The sequence below is a fragment of the Bacillus rossius genome, chromosome 7 (genome assembly GCF_032445375.1).
Source record: "Bacillus rossius redtenbacheri isolate Brsri chromosome 7, Brsri_v3, whole genome shotgun sequence".
Taxonomy (NCBI): Eukaryota; Metazoa; Arthropoda; class Insecta; order Phasmatodea; family Bacillidae; genus Bacillus; species Bacillus rossius.
In genome coordinates this window covers 42243413-42256563 of record NC_086335.1, presented here as the reverse complement: position 1 = coordinate 42256563, position 13151 = coordinate 42243413, and the positions used below count along the sequence as shown (strand labels likewise).

The window sequence follows — 13151 nt, the reverse complement described above, 5'->3', positions numbered from 1 at the left end:
CGGTAGCTAATCGAAGGAATAACGTGTTAGTGCATTAATCTTTTAATTTTTATAGCTACTCCAACAAAACGGTTGATGTCGAATTAGTATCGTTTCAAATTTTAAACTTGGTCCAGAGAAACAACTCACCTTTATTTCAAACCCCATAGGACGAACAAACAACTCCAGACATAGACAGATTAGGAATATTTTCAACAGTGTTTCTCAGGTTTTAGCAAGTATGCCGGTAACCGAAATAATAAAGGTGAAAAAACGCAGCTTACTTATAATCCGAGCTTCATCACTGCATTGAGGTACTTGATAAAATGAGTAAAATCGGACGGATGGAATCAGCTTCAAAGCGTTATTCGACGTCTTCGGAACGAGAAGACACCAGGAAATACTTACCTTCCGGAGTAAACGAAATCCCATTTCGGGTGGCTCAGCTCTCGCCACGAGCTCTTGCCGCGAAACACTCTCGAGTCATTACAGGAGGGTCTACCTGTTGCGGGCGGCGCGCCGAGGAGGCCTGTCCCACTAGCCGGGGAGGAATGGGGCGTGTTCCAAACACTGGCAAGCTCCTCCGTTCCTTCTCACGTGTTTACGAATTCCCGGGAACACTTCCCAAGCCTTGGACGCGCGAGGAAAAGGGATGAGTGGGGGGACAGCAAGGAGCGAAAGAAAAAAAAAGAGGGTGGCGCTGCGAAGAAGGTGGTTCGGAAAAGAACAGGATCAGATTAAGAGCACACGCCACGACGACCCCTTATATCCTAGACCCTCACCCCTCTCTCCACCTTCGTTCTATCTGCTCTTCCGCCTCCCCCCTTTCTTGTACACCAAAACACTACTACCCCTCCGCAAGCGCCGCACTCGAAACAAGAATAAAAGGTGACGGTCCCTGGGGGAAACGTCACTGCGACCGAACGAACAACCCCCCCCCCCCCTACTTCAGGGGGGCGTCAGCAATTTGGAAAGAGGGAGTTTATGTCCTCCGTGGCTGGCAGTTTGAGGAGAGGGAACGAGATTCTCACTCGCACGAAAATCCTTGCATTTATTTTCATTTGAAAAGTTTCTATTTTATACATAAACATAAAATAATAAAAATAATACAAAAATAATACGGCATGACCTTCCAAATTAACATTGATCAACTTGAAGGACGTTTTCCATAGTAAATGTAAATTGTTATATACGAAAGGTTTTTTTTAGTTCTTCTCTTTGTTTTTCGTTTCGTAATTGCTTGTTGTCTGCACATAAAATATTAAATTTAATATCAGGCAATTTTTGAAAACATGTTTTTTTGTACACTGAAAATTAAGTGTATTATTCTGTAATAACTATGTGTAGTTAACAAAATATTCTTAATCAGAACCGTTGTTGATAACAAGGGAAAAAATGTATCTTTACTGTTAAATAACAACTCCTGTTTCTGCAGTTTTATAGACGCCTTCACACCTTTGAGCATACCCGGGCGCCATTGTTGTGTATGAATAACTAACTGAAATAAACAAATTAAAGCAGACTTTAAACTATCTGAAAAATCCCAACCCATGAACATATTCTAACAAATGATATTGCGAGGGTCAGAATTATTAACTCTATTCAATTATAATTTGACAATAATACCAAATGAATCTCACCATTCTCACTGATCTCAGTTCTTTGGTCGATCAACACAACAAATTAAAAAATTACTTAAATTAACAAAGTGACTCGACTGTGTGGAACTCTATCTTAATTTCTACTTTACTCAACGGCGAACTGAACCACTAGGTTTAGTATACAAATTAAATCAAGACAAAAGTATTATTTCTCAAATTCAAACAATTGCATCATAGATATATCTGGTGTCAACTACAAAATTCAAAGCGTTCAAAAATATTAAACTATTATATTACAGCTTAGCAAAGCTAACCCCCAAAACAAATTTGAGTTCATGGTGCTTTCATGTAACATTTACTAAGACAAACCAAACAAAATGAATATCTTTAAATAGACATCCCAAGTAGTATGAACTGATCTTAGCAGTCTAACAATAAACATCAGCATTAGTATTTAAAAGAGATTAGACATTACTCCTACCAAATGCCGTATGCCGAGAACTAAGATGTTGCACATGGAAGAAAAAAAAGTTATTATATAGCTGTCTGAGTATAGAGCGGGTCGTACACGCACGATTCTGGCTCGCGAGTCCTGGTTTGGCTCGGGTTTCCACACGTCAGGCACTGCAGTCTGGGTGATTCGGTGAACAAGGTACCATGTCGAAGGCGTTCGCGAGTACCCTGCCTTTTATTTGTTAAGTTTTGAGACAAAAAAAAAGGTTGTGGCAGGTTCGTAGGGCATATTGCAAAACGGGATGAAGTCCCAGAGCACAAAGTTCGGCGAGCCAGACTCGTGCGCGTCCGGGTGTGTGCCTCGCTTGCAGAGCTTCGCTGTCGTCGCCGCCACACCCGCCAGTGTTGATGTTGTTGGCTCCCGTCCGCAGGCACAACGACCTGCCGTGGAACCTGCGCAAGTTCCTGCACAACCAGCTCAAGGACTTCCCCTTCTCGGAGGACCTGCGCAAGCTGGAGCCGTGGTCCGGCAGCCCGTGGTCGCACACGGACCTGCACCGCCTGCGCCAGGGCATGGTCGGCGCGCAGGTCAGTTACACGGCAAGCCTACAACTCACGTAGTTTCGGTTCCCTACCACGTTCGTGCAACTTCGGATTTCTCTCAAAAATTGAAATTAAAAAAATCGAAGGGTTAGGTTAGGTTATGTCAGTCACAACATGCTTGTTTTCATTGGAAACTTCTGATTTAGCGGCTGAAGTGGCGTTAATATCAAAACGCAAAACTTCGGAAATCTTCGGAAATTCTTGCAGGGAATCTAAACTACGTGAGTTGTAGGCTTCCCCAGTAACACCGCCCCCCCCTCCCCTTTCCCTGGCACTCCTGGCCCACGCCGGAGTTGCAAGGCGGTGAGCAACCTCGTTGGGACGCGACCGCAGTAGAGGAACGACGGCGTACCGGGACAGGGTAAAACATTGATTACGCAATGATGGTGGCCCCCCGGCGGCGGTCGTCGTCTGCTGAAGGTCGCCATCTTGTTGACGTCCGCCATCTCAGTTGCACCTTTCGCTCCCAGACCACGCCACCGTTGATGTTTTCAACCGGTCGTTGTCTGCTGGAGGTCGCCATCTTGTTGTCATCCGCCATCTCAGTTGCACCTTTCGCTCCCAGACCATGCCACCGTTGATGTTGACAACCATTCGTCGTCTGCTGGAGGTCGCCATCTTGTTGTCATCCGCCATCTCAGTTGCACCTTTCGCTCCCAGACCATGCCACCGTTGATGTTGACAACCATTCGTCGTCTGCTGGAAGTCGCCATCTTGTTGACGTCCGCCATCTCAGTTGCACCTTTCGCTCCCAGACCATGCCACCGTTGATGTTGACAACCATTCGTCGTCTGCTGGAAGTCGCCATCTTGTTGACGTCCGCCATCTCAGTTGCACCTTTCGCTCCCAGACCACGCCACCGTTGATGTTTTCAACCGGTCGTCGTCTGCTGGAGGTCGCCATCTTGTTGTCATCCGCCATCTCAGTTGCACCTTTCGCTCCCAGACCATGCCACCGTTGATGTTGACAACCATTTGTCGTCTGCTGGAGGTCGCCATCTTGTTGACGTCCGCCATCTCAGTTGCACCTTTCGCTCCCAGACCACGCCACCGTTGATGTTGGCAACCGGTCGTCGTCCGCTGGAGGCCGCCATCATTGTGTAATCAATGTTTTACACTGTCCCAGTACGCCGTCGTTCCTCTACTGACCGCAACCTGACCCGCGGGCCCAGAACCCCCAAAACGTTTTTTTTTTCCAAACCGCATCCCGGCAAGGAAACAAAAAATGGTGACCGTTTTAAATAAACGGTGCCCTGCGCGAGGCTAGAAACTGGTTCCAATAGCGCATTCCAGCGGACGTTTCGCGAACCATCGACATAGTTGTCACGGCAAAATTCCTAGAGATCGCAGCACAGTCGCACAGACATCTAACCCTGTGTTTATGGGTTGTAGCCACGTCCTTGGCGAATAATTAACCGACATTTCGGTCGACATTGCAGTCGCCATCATCAGGGAGCAGTTGCCTACTATGTCCCTGATGGTTGCGACTGCAATGTCGACCGAAACGTCGGTGAATTATTCGCCAAGTACGCGGCTACAACCCAGAATCCAAGCTACTTCAGACAATGGCCGTGAAAGCCTGCGAACATTATTAAAATTAGAACCCGCCTTTCTTATTTTTTTCAAGTTCTACTTAGGTTTCGATTATTTCTTATTATAACTATTAAAGTGTACAAAAAATGTATACTCCAAAATTGTTTCGCTTCCATAAAGTGCTACTGTACTAAAAATTTTTCATAAAGTGACATCATTAATGTTTCCTTAAAACATTATGCAATGTAACATGTGGTTATTTCAAAGAAAGAAAATTAGGCTAGTTGTCTTTACAAAATGAATTAATCTGTTATTAATTGTACTGTAGAGCAAAGTCAAGTCATGAAAACAGTCATGAAAATGTACTGTATATTACACAGATTACAATTTTTTTTATATATTTTAATAAAAAAAAGACAGATTTTAATCCAAAAAATCAGATTTTTTTTTTAAATCAGTATTTTTTCATACCCTGCTTGACTCAGCAATGCGTGCGCCGCACCCTGGCGTCAGTCTCCGAGCTCCGGCCTAACTACCCCGTCGCACATTTCCTTCCTGGAACCACAGAGGCCTGCAAGTGCGAGGGACAGTGAGGGCGAAGTTACAGAATAAGCGAGTAAATGCTAAGAGAGAAAAAAAGGTCTATGGAAGTAAAATTACGTTGTCTGTAAAATTTAAAGTAGTTTCTTTAAATGATAATTGTCTCTTACAGTATAATAAACAATTCGCCGCCATCTGACGGATGGTTTACAAATTCATAGAAAAATGCCACACTTAACTATCTAATGTTTGACACTACCACCATCTTAGTGAATTACTACATTATCAAATGAGTGAATATGTAATTTTGCGAGTTTTCTTGATATTTTCTAAAAATGTTACTACTCTATAAATTTAAAAACAATGGTAAAAAAAATATTTACCTATGCTGTAGTATTTCACAGTGTGTTGTTCTCTACACCGCAGTCTTCTGTAAATCTAGAATAGTTGTTTAACATATTTTAGAGAACTATATGCACATATTGTCCCATAACTCAACGTTAAGCCACAAACAGTTGATAGGCCTGTAAATTACGGTTCTGAAAAAAAATATTAAATAGTGTCGTAGTTTTCGAGTTGTATTTTTTATTTATTTATTTATTTATTTAAAAATATTTAAAACCCAACCTTGAATCAAATTATTAGTCACTGCGACTAAAAATGTTTTGGTGCGCACTCATGAATATTGACAACAATTTAACATAAAACAACATGCTACTTATAGGGGGAAATATTTTGTACGACTTACATGGCAATCATTTTTAATTGGGTAACCTAGACTATTCTTTGCTAACCAAGCAAGTTATTTGCTTTAATTAGCCACATATTAAAAAAAAACTATTTTACAGTATTGTTATTCAAAATTACGTGATTAAAATGTTTTGTCGCATAAGTCTTTTCAGGATGGATTTTTAAATTTTTTGAAGGAAAACAAATCCTATAGCTCAAAACCTACGACCCTTTTGGGATTTTTATTTTCTGATTCATAACCGTGGTACACTGGCCTATCAATGTTTTGGGATTGACTTGAGTTACGGGACATTCTATAGATTACATATATCGAAAACCTACAAGGAACATAAAGTTTATAAATTCGTCTAGAATTATCTACAACAGTTCCGCCACCGGGTTCTCTCTCAGGCGCGGAGTGGGGGTGGACGGGGTGAGGGTGATTCATGGGTGCAATGCCCTCCCGCCTCCACAACCTCCAACCTTCGACCGTAGTTCCAAACCTCAACTCGTAAAAAAATTTCTAAGTCTCAAGACTCATCATTAGAATTTTTTTTGACGTGACAACGTCTAATAAATACATGAACGCCGGCTGTACGCACGAAAAAGTGTCCCGTTACGCACATTGTCCCGTTACGCTGTGTCCCGTTACTCTCATAGTACGCTTGCGTCGCATCTATCTCTCTTCCACTGGATTGGAACAACCATCGATTTGACTTTTTCAAGGCACATTAAACTTGAAACACTCCCATTCGTTTCCTACTTTTCCTATCATTGTCCTATCCTTAACAGAATAACACAGATTAGAAGAAGTTAAATAGCAAACATGAATAAAAGTTATAGTTAAAATAATCTCTTCGTTAAAGTAATAAACATATTTGAATTAATGAGTGCAAATAAAAGTAAATTTATCAATTAAATTGTAGATTTCATTTCACTCATTTGTATATCCATACAAAATAGTGATAATTCAATAAAAATGACTCAATTTTATTCATAAAAGTATGCAATCATTTCATCAATGTTTTGTTATGACGTTGTCACGTTAAACTATCGTCCGTAAACCGACTTTACAGACAACCAATTTTTTTTTTTTCAAGTTCCGAAGGGAAATATCTGAATATCATATATTTTGAACAATTATTTTATACAATTATAAAGGCTAAAATTGGAATTACCGTTCTATTTCTATCATATTAGAATAAATCTGCATTAGCTTTACAAAAGAAGTTAAAAATGGTTTTTTGTTGTTAAATTCCAGTCTTTTATTTATAAGCACTCAGGCTGAAAGACGCATTAATAAGCTTTTTAAGCTTAAATAATTAATATCCCGGCGACTTTCACAACACAGATGTGTATTTTGCTTTTTAGACGAACAAAGTAATACTAACTTTAGACAGCGTCGGCCAAGGAAATGGAGGACTTGTCAGAACTCGACGAACACGAGTAAAAAAGTAAATAAATTTGCAAAGTCAGTGTTTTCTTGTTATTATGTCTGAGACAGACACGCTACCAGTCTTAGAGTAAGACCCTTTTTCCTGGGACAGATTGCAGACATTCCAGAAACGGGCAATGTTAGTAGTATACAATAGCCGGTCCTGCGCCTGAAGCTGGGCAGAGGATTGGACTGTGTGTTCGCCATATTGGATTGTGACGTAATGGTGGCCATATTGTATGACATTGACCTTTGACCTTGTCTGCCATATTGTCCAGGTTGCGTACGTAACGAAGAGTGCGACGATCTTGAGTGGGGAAATAGATTTCAATATGGCGTATTCCAAAATGGCGGACAATATCAAGGTCAAAGGTAAACGTCATCCAATATGTCCACCGTGACGTCACAATGGCGCGCAGTCTTCTCGTCATCACAGGTAAACTGTGAAATTTTATCGGTGACCGTAATATTATATGGCACAGAAATGAAGACAAAGGTGTCATGAAAATCCCGTGAGTACTTTCAAAACTCTATGCTGGATGTTTGGTGCCTAAAAATTACGCTCCAAACAATTTTTTCCCAACATATTCCATCTCCAAAAATTACAGTTAAAAAACGAAATCCGGACAGAGAACCACTCATCCACACACAGCGTACTCTTAAATGTTTTTCGTAAGCAGACACCACTCGGATATGTACAGCAGTTTTTAATTTAAATGGATATTCTGAAGCTCTGCACACTGTATGTGTGCCCGGGTAGATGTGGTCCTAAACGCATGAAATTAAATTGATATAGTACTAACTTATAAGTCTATTGCTTGTTAATGTCACTAGAAAGAACGTCAAACGGTGGTCAAGTTTATGTTTAAAAGTGCATTTTGCCCAAAAGTGGACAAACTGTCTTATGCCTCCGAGGTACATATATGTATGTGTTTGTGTGTGTGTATATATATAAATATAAAGGGTTTGAAAGTTTTGAATTAAGTAGTGGGGAGTAGAAACGACCACATTATTTGCCTCCCGTGATTCTAGTTGTTCTTGACAGCCTCTGGTGTCCCGACTCGAGACGTAGCACAAATGTGACGGTGTTTGAATACTAGCCTATCACGCCTGTCTCTAACAATGAGTCTCTTGTCCTCGAAGGGCGAATATCAGCGTCCTGCGTGTTCCGAAGCAACCCCTTTCTTTCCTCTTCGCTCGGGGGAATGGACGGGGGGAAAAAAAGTGAACCTTACACTGGAACAATAACATGAAGCATGCGAGGGTGAGGTTATATATATGTGTGTGTGTGTGTGTGTGTGTGTGTGTGTGCGTGTGTGTGTGTGTGTGCAACCGCCTCAATAAACAAAGACCGGAAAAAAAAGGAAGAGACAAGCAAACATCCCTCACGGCATGGTCACGATATTGACCTATAAAATATAAATCCAGAGATATAAATGTAGCGGTATTTTCTGTTGGCCGCTAAACGAGCGCCTCTTCGAAATTGCTACTAACAGAGCGGCTCTATGAAAATATTCGTATTTTTCTGTACGCTTAACTGTGGGAAGGGATGGACAGTTTACTTACGGGCTCAATGGGAAAGCGTTTGAAAATCAGTATTTTCGTAAATCAAGTATTAGGATAAATGAATCCAGAGTTAGATGAGTGAATATAATAAAACCGTTTCCTCTTATGTTGTATTGGATGTGCGATTGCATTAAATATACTCGAAAAGCTTGAAGATATCATAAAAAAATCTTGCATGACATACTATCATATATTATATATATATATATATATATAATATATATATATACATATAAACCGACACGTGTGACAAGAACTTCTGTAACTATGACATTTTTCCGGTAGTATATTAGTTTTGAATTGAGGTCGCTAGCTAATTTATGTCAAACTAGAAAATTTATTTAAAAGATGAAAAGATAACTATTTTATAAGATTGCGTTATTGAAGTAAAGAAAGTAGTAAATAAAAGGGAGTCCTGCTATACGTTCCACGCTGTGGATTGTAGACAGTGTCCGCCATTTGAGTTGTAACGTCACGGCGGCCATCTTGGACGACTTTGACAATTGACCTTGACCCCGGCTGCTATATCCGCTTTTTTATTTTTCCGCATTCTGGGTTCCGCAATTTTGTATTGACACCGTTTTTAATTCTAGAACATCCACTATCTTGGAATCGAATGCCTCACTCATTAATGTTTCAATTTTTGTTACAGCCGCTATCTTTAAAATCCGTAATTGTTAAGCTAGAAAAAGGGGAAAAAATAAAATTTATAAAAATAAATTAAGTAATAAAATTTTAATAAAAATAACTTTCACCACTTTGATATATTTCTTTGAAATATATCTTGAAAAGCCATACATATTAAGCTAGAAAATCAGGAACAATATTAAAATTAATAAAATAAGTACGTGATTAAATTTTGAATACAAAATTTTTTTAAAGTAATGGGTTCAAACCCGGTGAGGTCATTCGATTAAAAAAATAGCGTCAGATTCTTCCTCCATGGAAGCCACAGGAAGACTGACCTCCCACCACTAATGCCAAAGCGGATATTACATATGCCAGTATGACATCATGGTGGCCAGCTTGTTTTTGTCTGCTGGAGGCCACCATTTCTGATCCGAAATATTGTTTTCGTCCGTTAGAGTGCGCTGCCACCATATTAGTTTATTTTTTACCCACTAGAGTGCTTTATTGCCAGGGCACCCACCATCTTGTCGGGTGTCTTGGCCTCCATCTTGAAAATCTGTAATTATTAAGCTATAAATTCGGGGAAAAGTCTTAAATTCATCAGAAAATCACTCATTGATTTACTGATTGATACGATCAATTACAGTGCTTGTTCGATTATATATTAAAAAGTCTAAGGTCCGGGATACAATAACTAAAAAACATCAATATCACTTTTTTTTTCTTATTTACACTATTCTTAATTCAAATTTATTAAAAAAAATTCTAGTTTTTAGTTGGATTTTCTATACAAGCATGTTTGTTATTTTATTAAACTATTATTTATTTCTTCATTTTTTAGTTGGATTTTCTATAAAAGCGTGTTTTTTTAGTGTTTTTTTAACTATTATTTATTTTCTTACTTCGCGTAGAAAAATACTTTCCAATACATGTGAAGTTACAATTATTCACGTTTGAATAGTCAAAGTACCTAAATTCAAGCATCGTAGAAGTCAGTGTCTTCGCCTGGATTATTGTAAGAATTCGAAATTTGACGTCGAAGATTCTTCGTGGTCTTCAAGCATTCTTTTTAAGAGTCCATTATTTTTACAAAGTACGGAGGATCTACTTGAGATTGGCTTGAATGTATTCTCACCTTTAATGGTAATGATACTTCCATTGTCTTCATTCTTCCTTAAATTATCAACATCCTTCAATTTAAGATCTTTGTCGAGGTCAGGAGAGCTATGAACTTAATCAAATTCAAGAAAAAGAAAATTATTTACATCATGCTGCACACTCTTCTTCAGAATAGTAGCTCTATCATTGTCCTGTATATTGTGAGTGGGCTTGTCTTTACAAGTTCTGCCGAGTCTTTTTAAGCTATCAATTCGTGTAAACAATTTGCTTCACCGATCACAGCTTAACATTTTGCGTAGTGGGTTTTTAACACAATTATTCTTCTTGTGACGTCTAGCATTCTTTCTTAGGACAAACTCCTTGCTACAGTACATAAGCGGTTTCCTTTTGATACACTTGTAGGCAACGAACCTGGATCCATATTAACTTCTGCGACTTATACCAGATGTATACAGTTAATATTAAATTAGAACAATTACTTAGATAGAAGTTTTAATATTTCATCTGCGAGAGTTAATTTATATCATACAAGAAACTTGTCGCAAGTAGTTCCTATTCCTGCCAACAGATATCGTCACTAGTTGTGTTGAGGTAAATATTATTTATTTTTCATGTGGGATGCGGGATGCTCACTCATAGTCGAAAGAGAAGGATCGCTTCACTAGATATCAAGGAGAAGGAAGTTTGTCTTGCATGATAGTGTTTCTCAGCTGGTTTAAGGCACAGTATTCGACTGAAGTAATGAGTTTTTTTTGTTTCAATTCCTCCTGATTAAAATATGAAAAAAGCTGATTTAAAACACAGGAATTCAGCAATTTATACGAAACTCTGAATAAAATTACATGCCTCATTTTAAAAAAATATACAAGCAGGGATTGTTTTGTCGAAAATAACCAGAAATACTCAGAGAATATCAGCAGAAGTCTCGCCAGGAATAACCAGGAGCGCACAGAGGAATACAACTAAATATTTACAGGAATAATCAGAAGCACACAGAGAAAAACCAACGCAAGTCAAGATCAGTGAATTACAAAAAAATATAAATTTTACAAAATTACAAACAACTTCTGTCAGCCACTGAACTTCTCCTGTCTTCAGCAAGGATAGAGTTCTAGCACAAGCCAAAATTTGTTTTGTAATTCACATCCTGGAACCTGTAGCAGGAGCCCCTTTTACATACCACTAATTTAGTGATGCTTTTCACAAGAATGCAGTGAGGAGGCGCAGTAGTAAGACTCCGGGCTCGCATTCCAGAGGAACAAGGTTCGAATCCCGGCCCGACTATCTTGATTTCGTTTATCAATTGTTTACCGAGATCGTTCCCATCAGGCGAAAGCTAGGGATGGATGCTTACAATAGGTCGTGGCCTGTCACACCCTTAATGTTCATGTTCTGTCGTCATGGCAGGAGTAAAAAATCTGTTTGAGCCCGGGTTGGGGGGAGGGGAAGAGATTACGTTTATCATTCCCTTTTCATAGTTACGATTTATCAAGCGCCAAGTCGCTGTCTCTGCGACGCAGAGCCCACCGCCTTCTCTGGATTCCAGTTCCCCCTCCACCCCACCCCCTCCTACACACACACACACACGTCTTCCAGGACCAGCTGACAGCCACGACTTCCACCGGACTTGAGATGCACCGAGTCGTGCGAGATTACTTGTTCTTCTCGCTGCTCTAAGCTGCCGCGAGGGGAAAGCGGTAACACGAGGCACCCAGCATCTTCACTCGGAGAATTAAGAATGATGTATACTAAATTATTTCGTGTTATAATCATGTCAGTTTTTTTTTTTTTTTGTTTTTTTATGATTTCAAATTATTTAATAATGTAACCATTGCTATTTTTTTTTAAAATAAAAGCACTTAAAACATCAAATTAATAAGAGTTTATTTAATGGTTTGGAGAATCTTAAATTTAATTTCGAACCTAGTATCAGCTAAGAGCATGTGATATACAGTTTTGAATTAAAACTTCGTGTGTATCCTTTGTAGCAAAACTCTTCATTTTTAGTACATCATTTGTAAATTCGATAAAAAAAAATGTCCTTACTGAATTTGTATAAGCTTTCATAAAGCGTGATAATATTGTTATAAATTTACTTTAATCATGAACAAATTAATAAAATTATAGAAGCCAAATAATTACTAGAAAATATACCATGAATAAGGTCATACTTTCCACGCACTTCTAGAAATTTTAGATGTTGCCAGATACACCAATTTTTTGTCGAACGAAATAAGACGAGCAAACCGGAAGTTTAAAAGTAATAATAATAATTTGTATACTATCTAATGGCTGGTCTAAAAATACTATAAACCGCATAAAGTGTATTCATGTCTCATGCATATTAAGATACAGTAAATTAGAGATCTACTAAAAGAAGTACAGTATGAGAGTATGTCTTCGTTAACACGAAGGAGAAACTATATAGTGAAATGATATAGGGCCAGAACACCAGGCCTTCAGTTGCGGATCACCCTTTGAAGATAGCAGCAACAAGTAATGCCGAAACTTCGAGTACACCTTAATTTCCACGGAAATGGCCTCAACCCCAAAAGCCAAGAATAAATTATAGAATACATAGGCTACACGAAAGCCGGCGAAAGAAAACACTTCACCAAATTATATGAAATTGACTGAACATGACATGTTTTCTAGACCCCCGAGGTTCCCGTGTATATCCTGCCAAAGCCATAATATATTTTTTTTTCCACGGTCGTAGGAAGCTTAGGCCGGCCACACACGCTCCGGTTTTCCTCAGAGGTCTGCCTCAAGGTACGGAACCTTAAGGTAAGACCGGAGTGTGTGTACGTTATTGTACCTTGAGGTTTCTTGGAAAGAGACGAACCGGAGTGAAACTCGGAAAAAAAAAAACCTTCGTTCGCCTCAAGGTACATCCCTCCCTCACACGTTTCCGGTGCGTGTGGACCAGAGATGAGGCAGACCTTGAGGCGACCTGTTAGTGGC

General features: G+C 39.4%; 1 protein-coding gene across 1 annotated transcript in view; it reads left to right on the top strand.

Annotated features, from left to right (window-relative positions):
- LOC134534540 (dipeptidase 1-like) overlaps positions 1 to 13151 on the top strand; it is a 153715-nt gene that overhangs the window by 87689 nt on the left and 52875 nt on the right. Inside the window, exon 6 of the mRNA XM_063373023.1 lies at positions 2465 to 2621. Within this exon, the coding sequence (XP_063229093.1) occupies positions 2465 to 2621 (157 nt within the window). The remainder of the gene's footprint in view (positions 1 to 2464; positions 2622 to 13151) is intronic.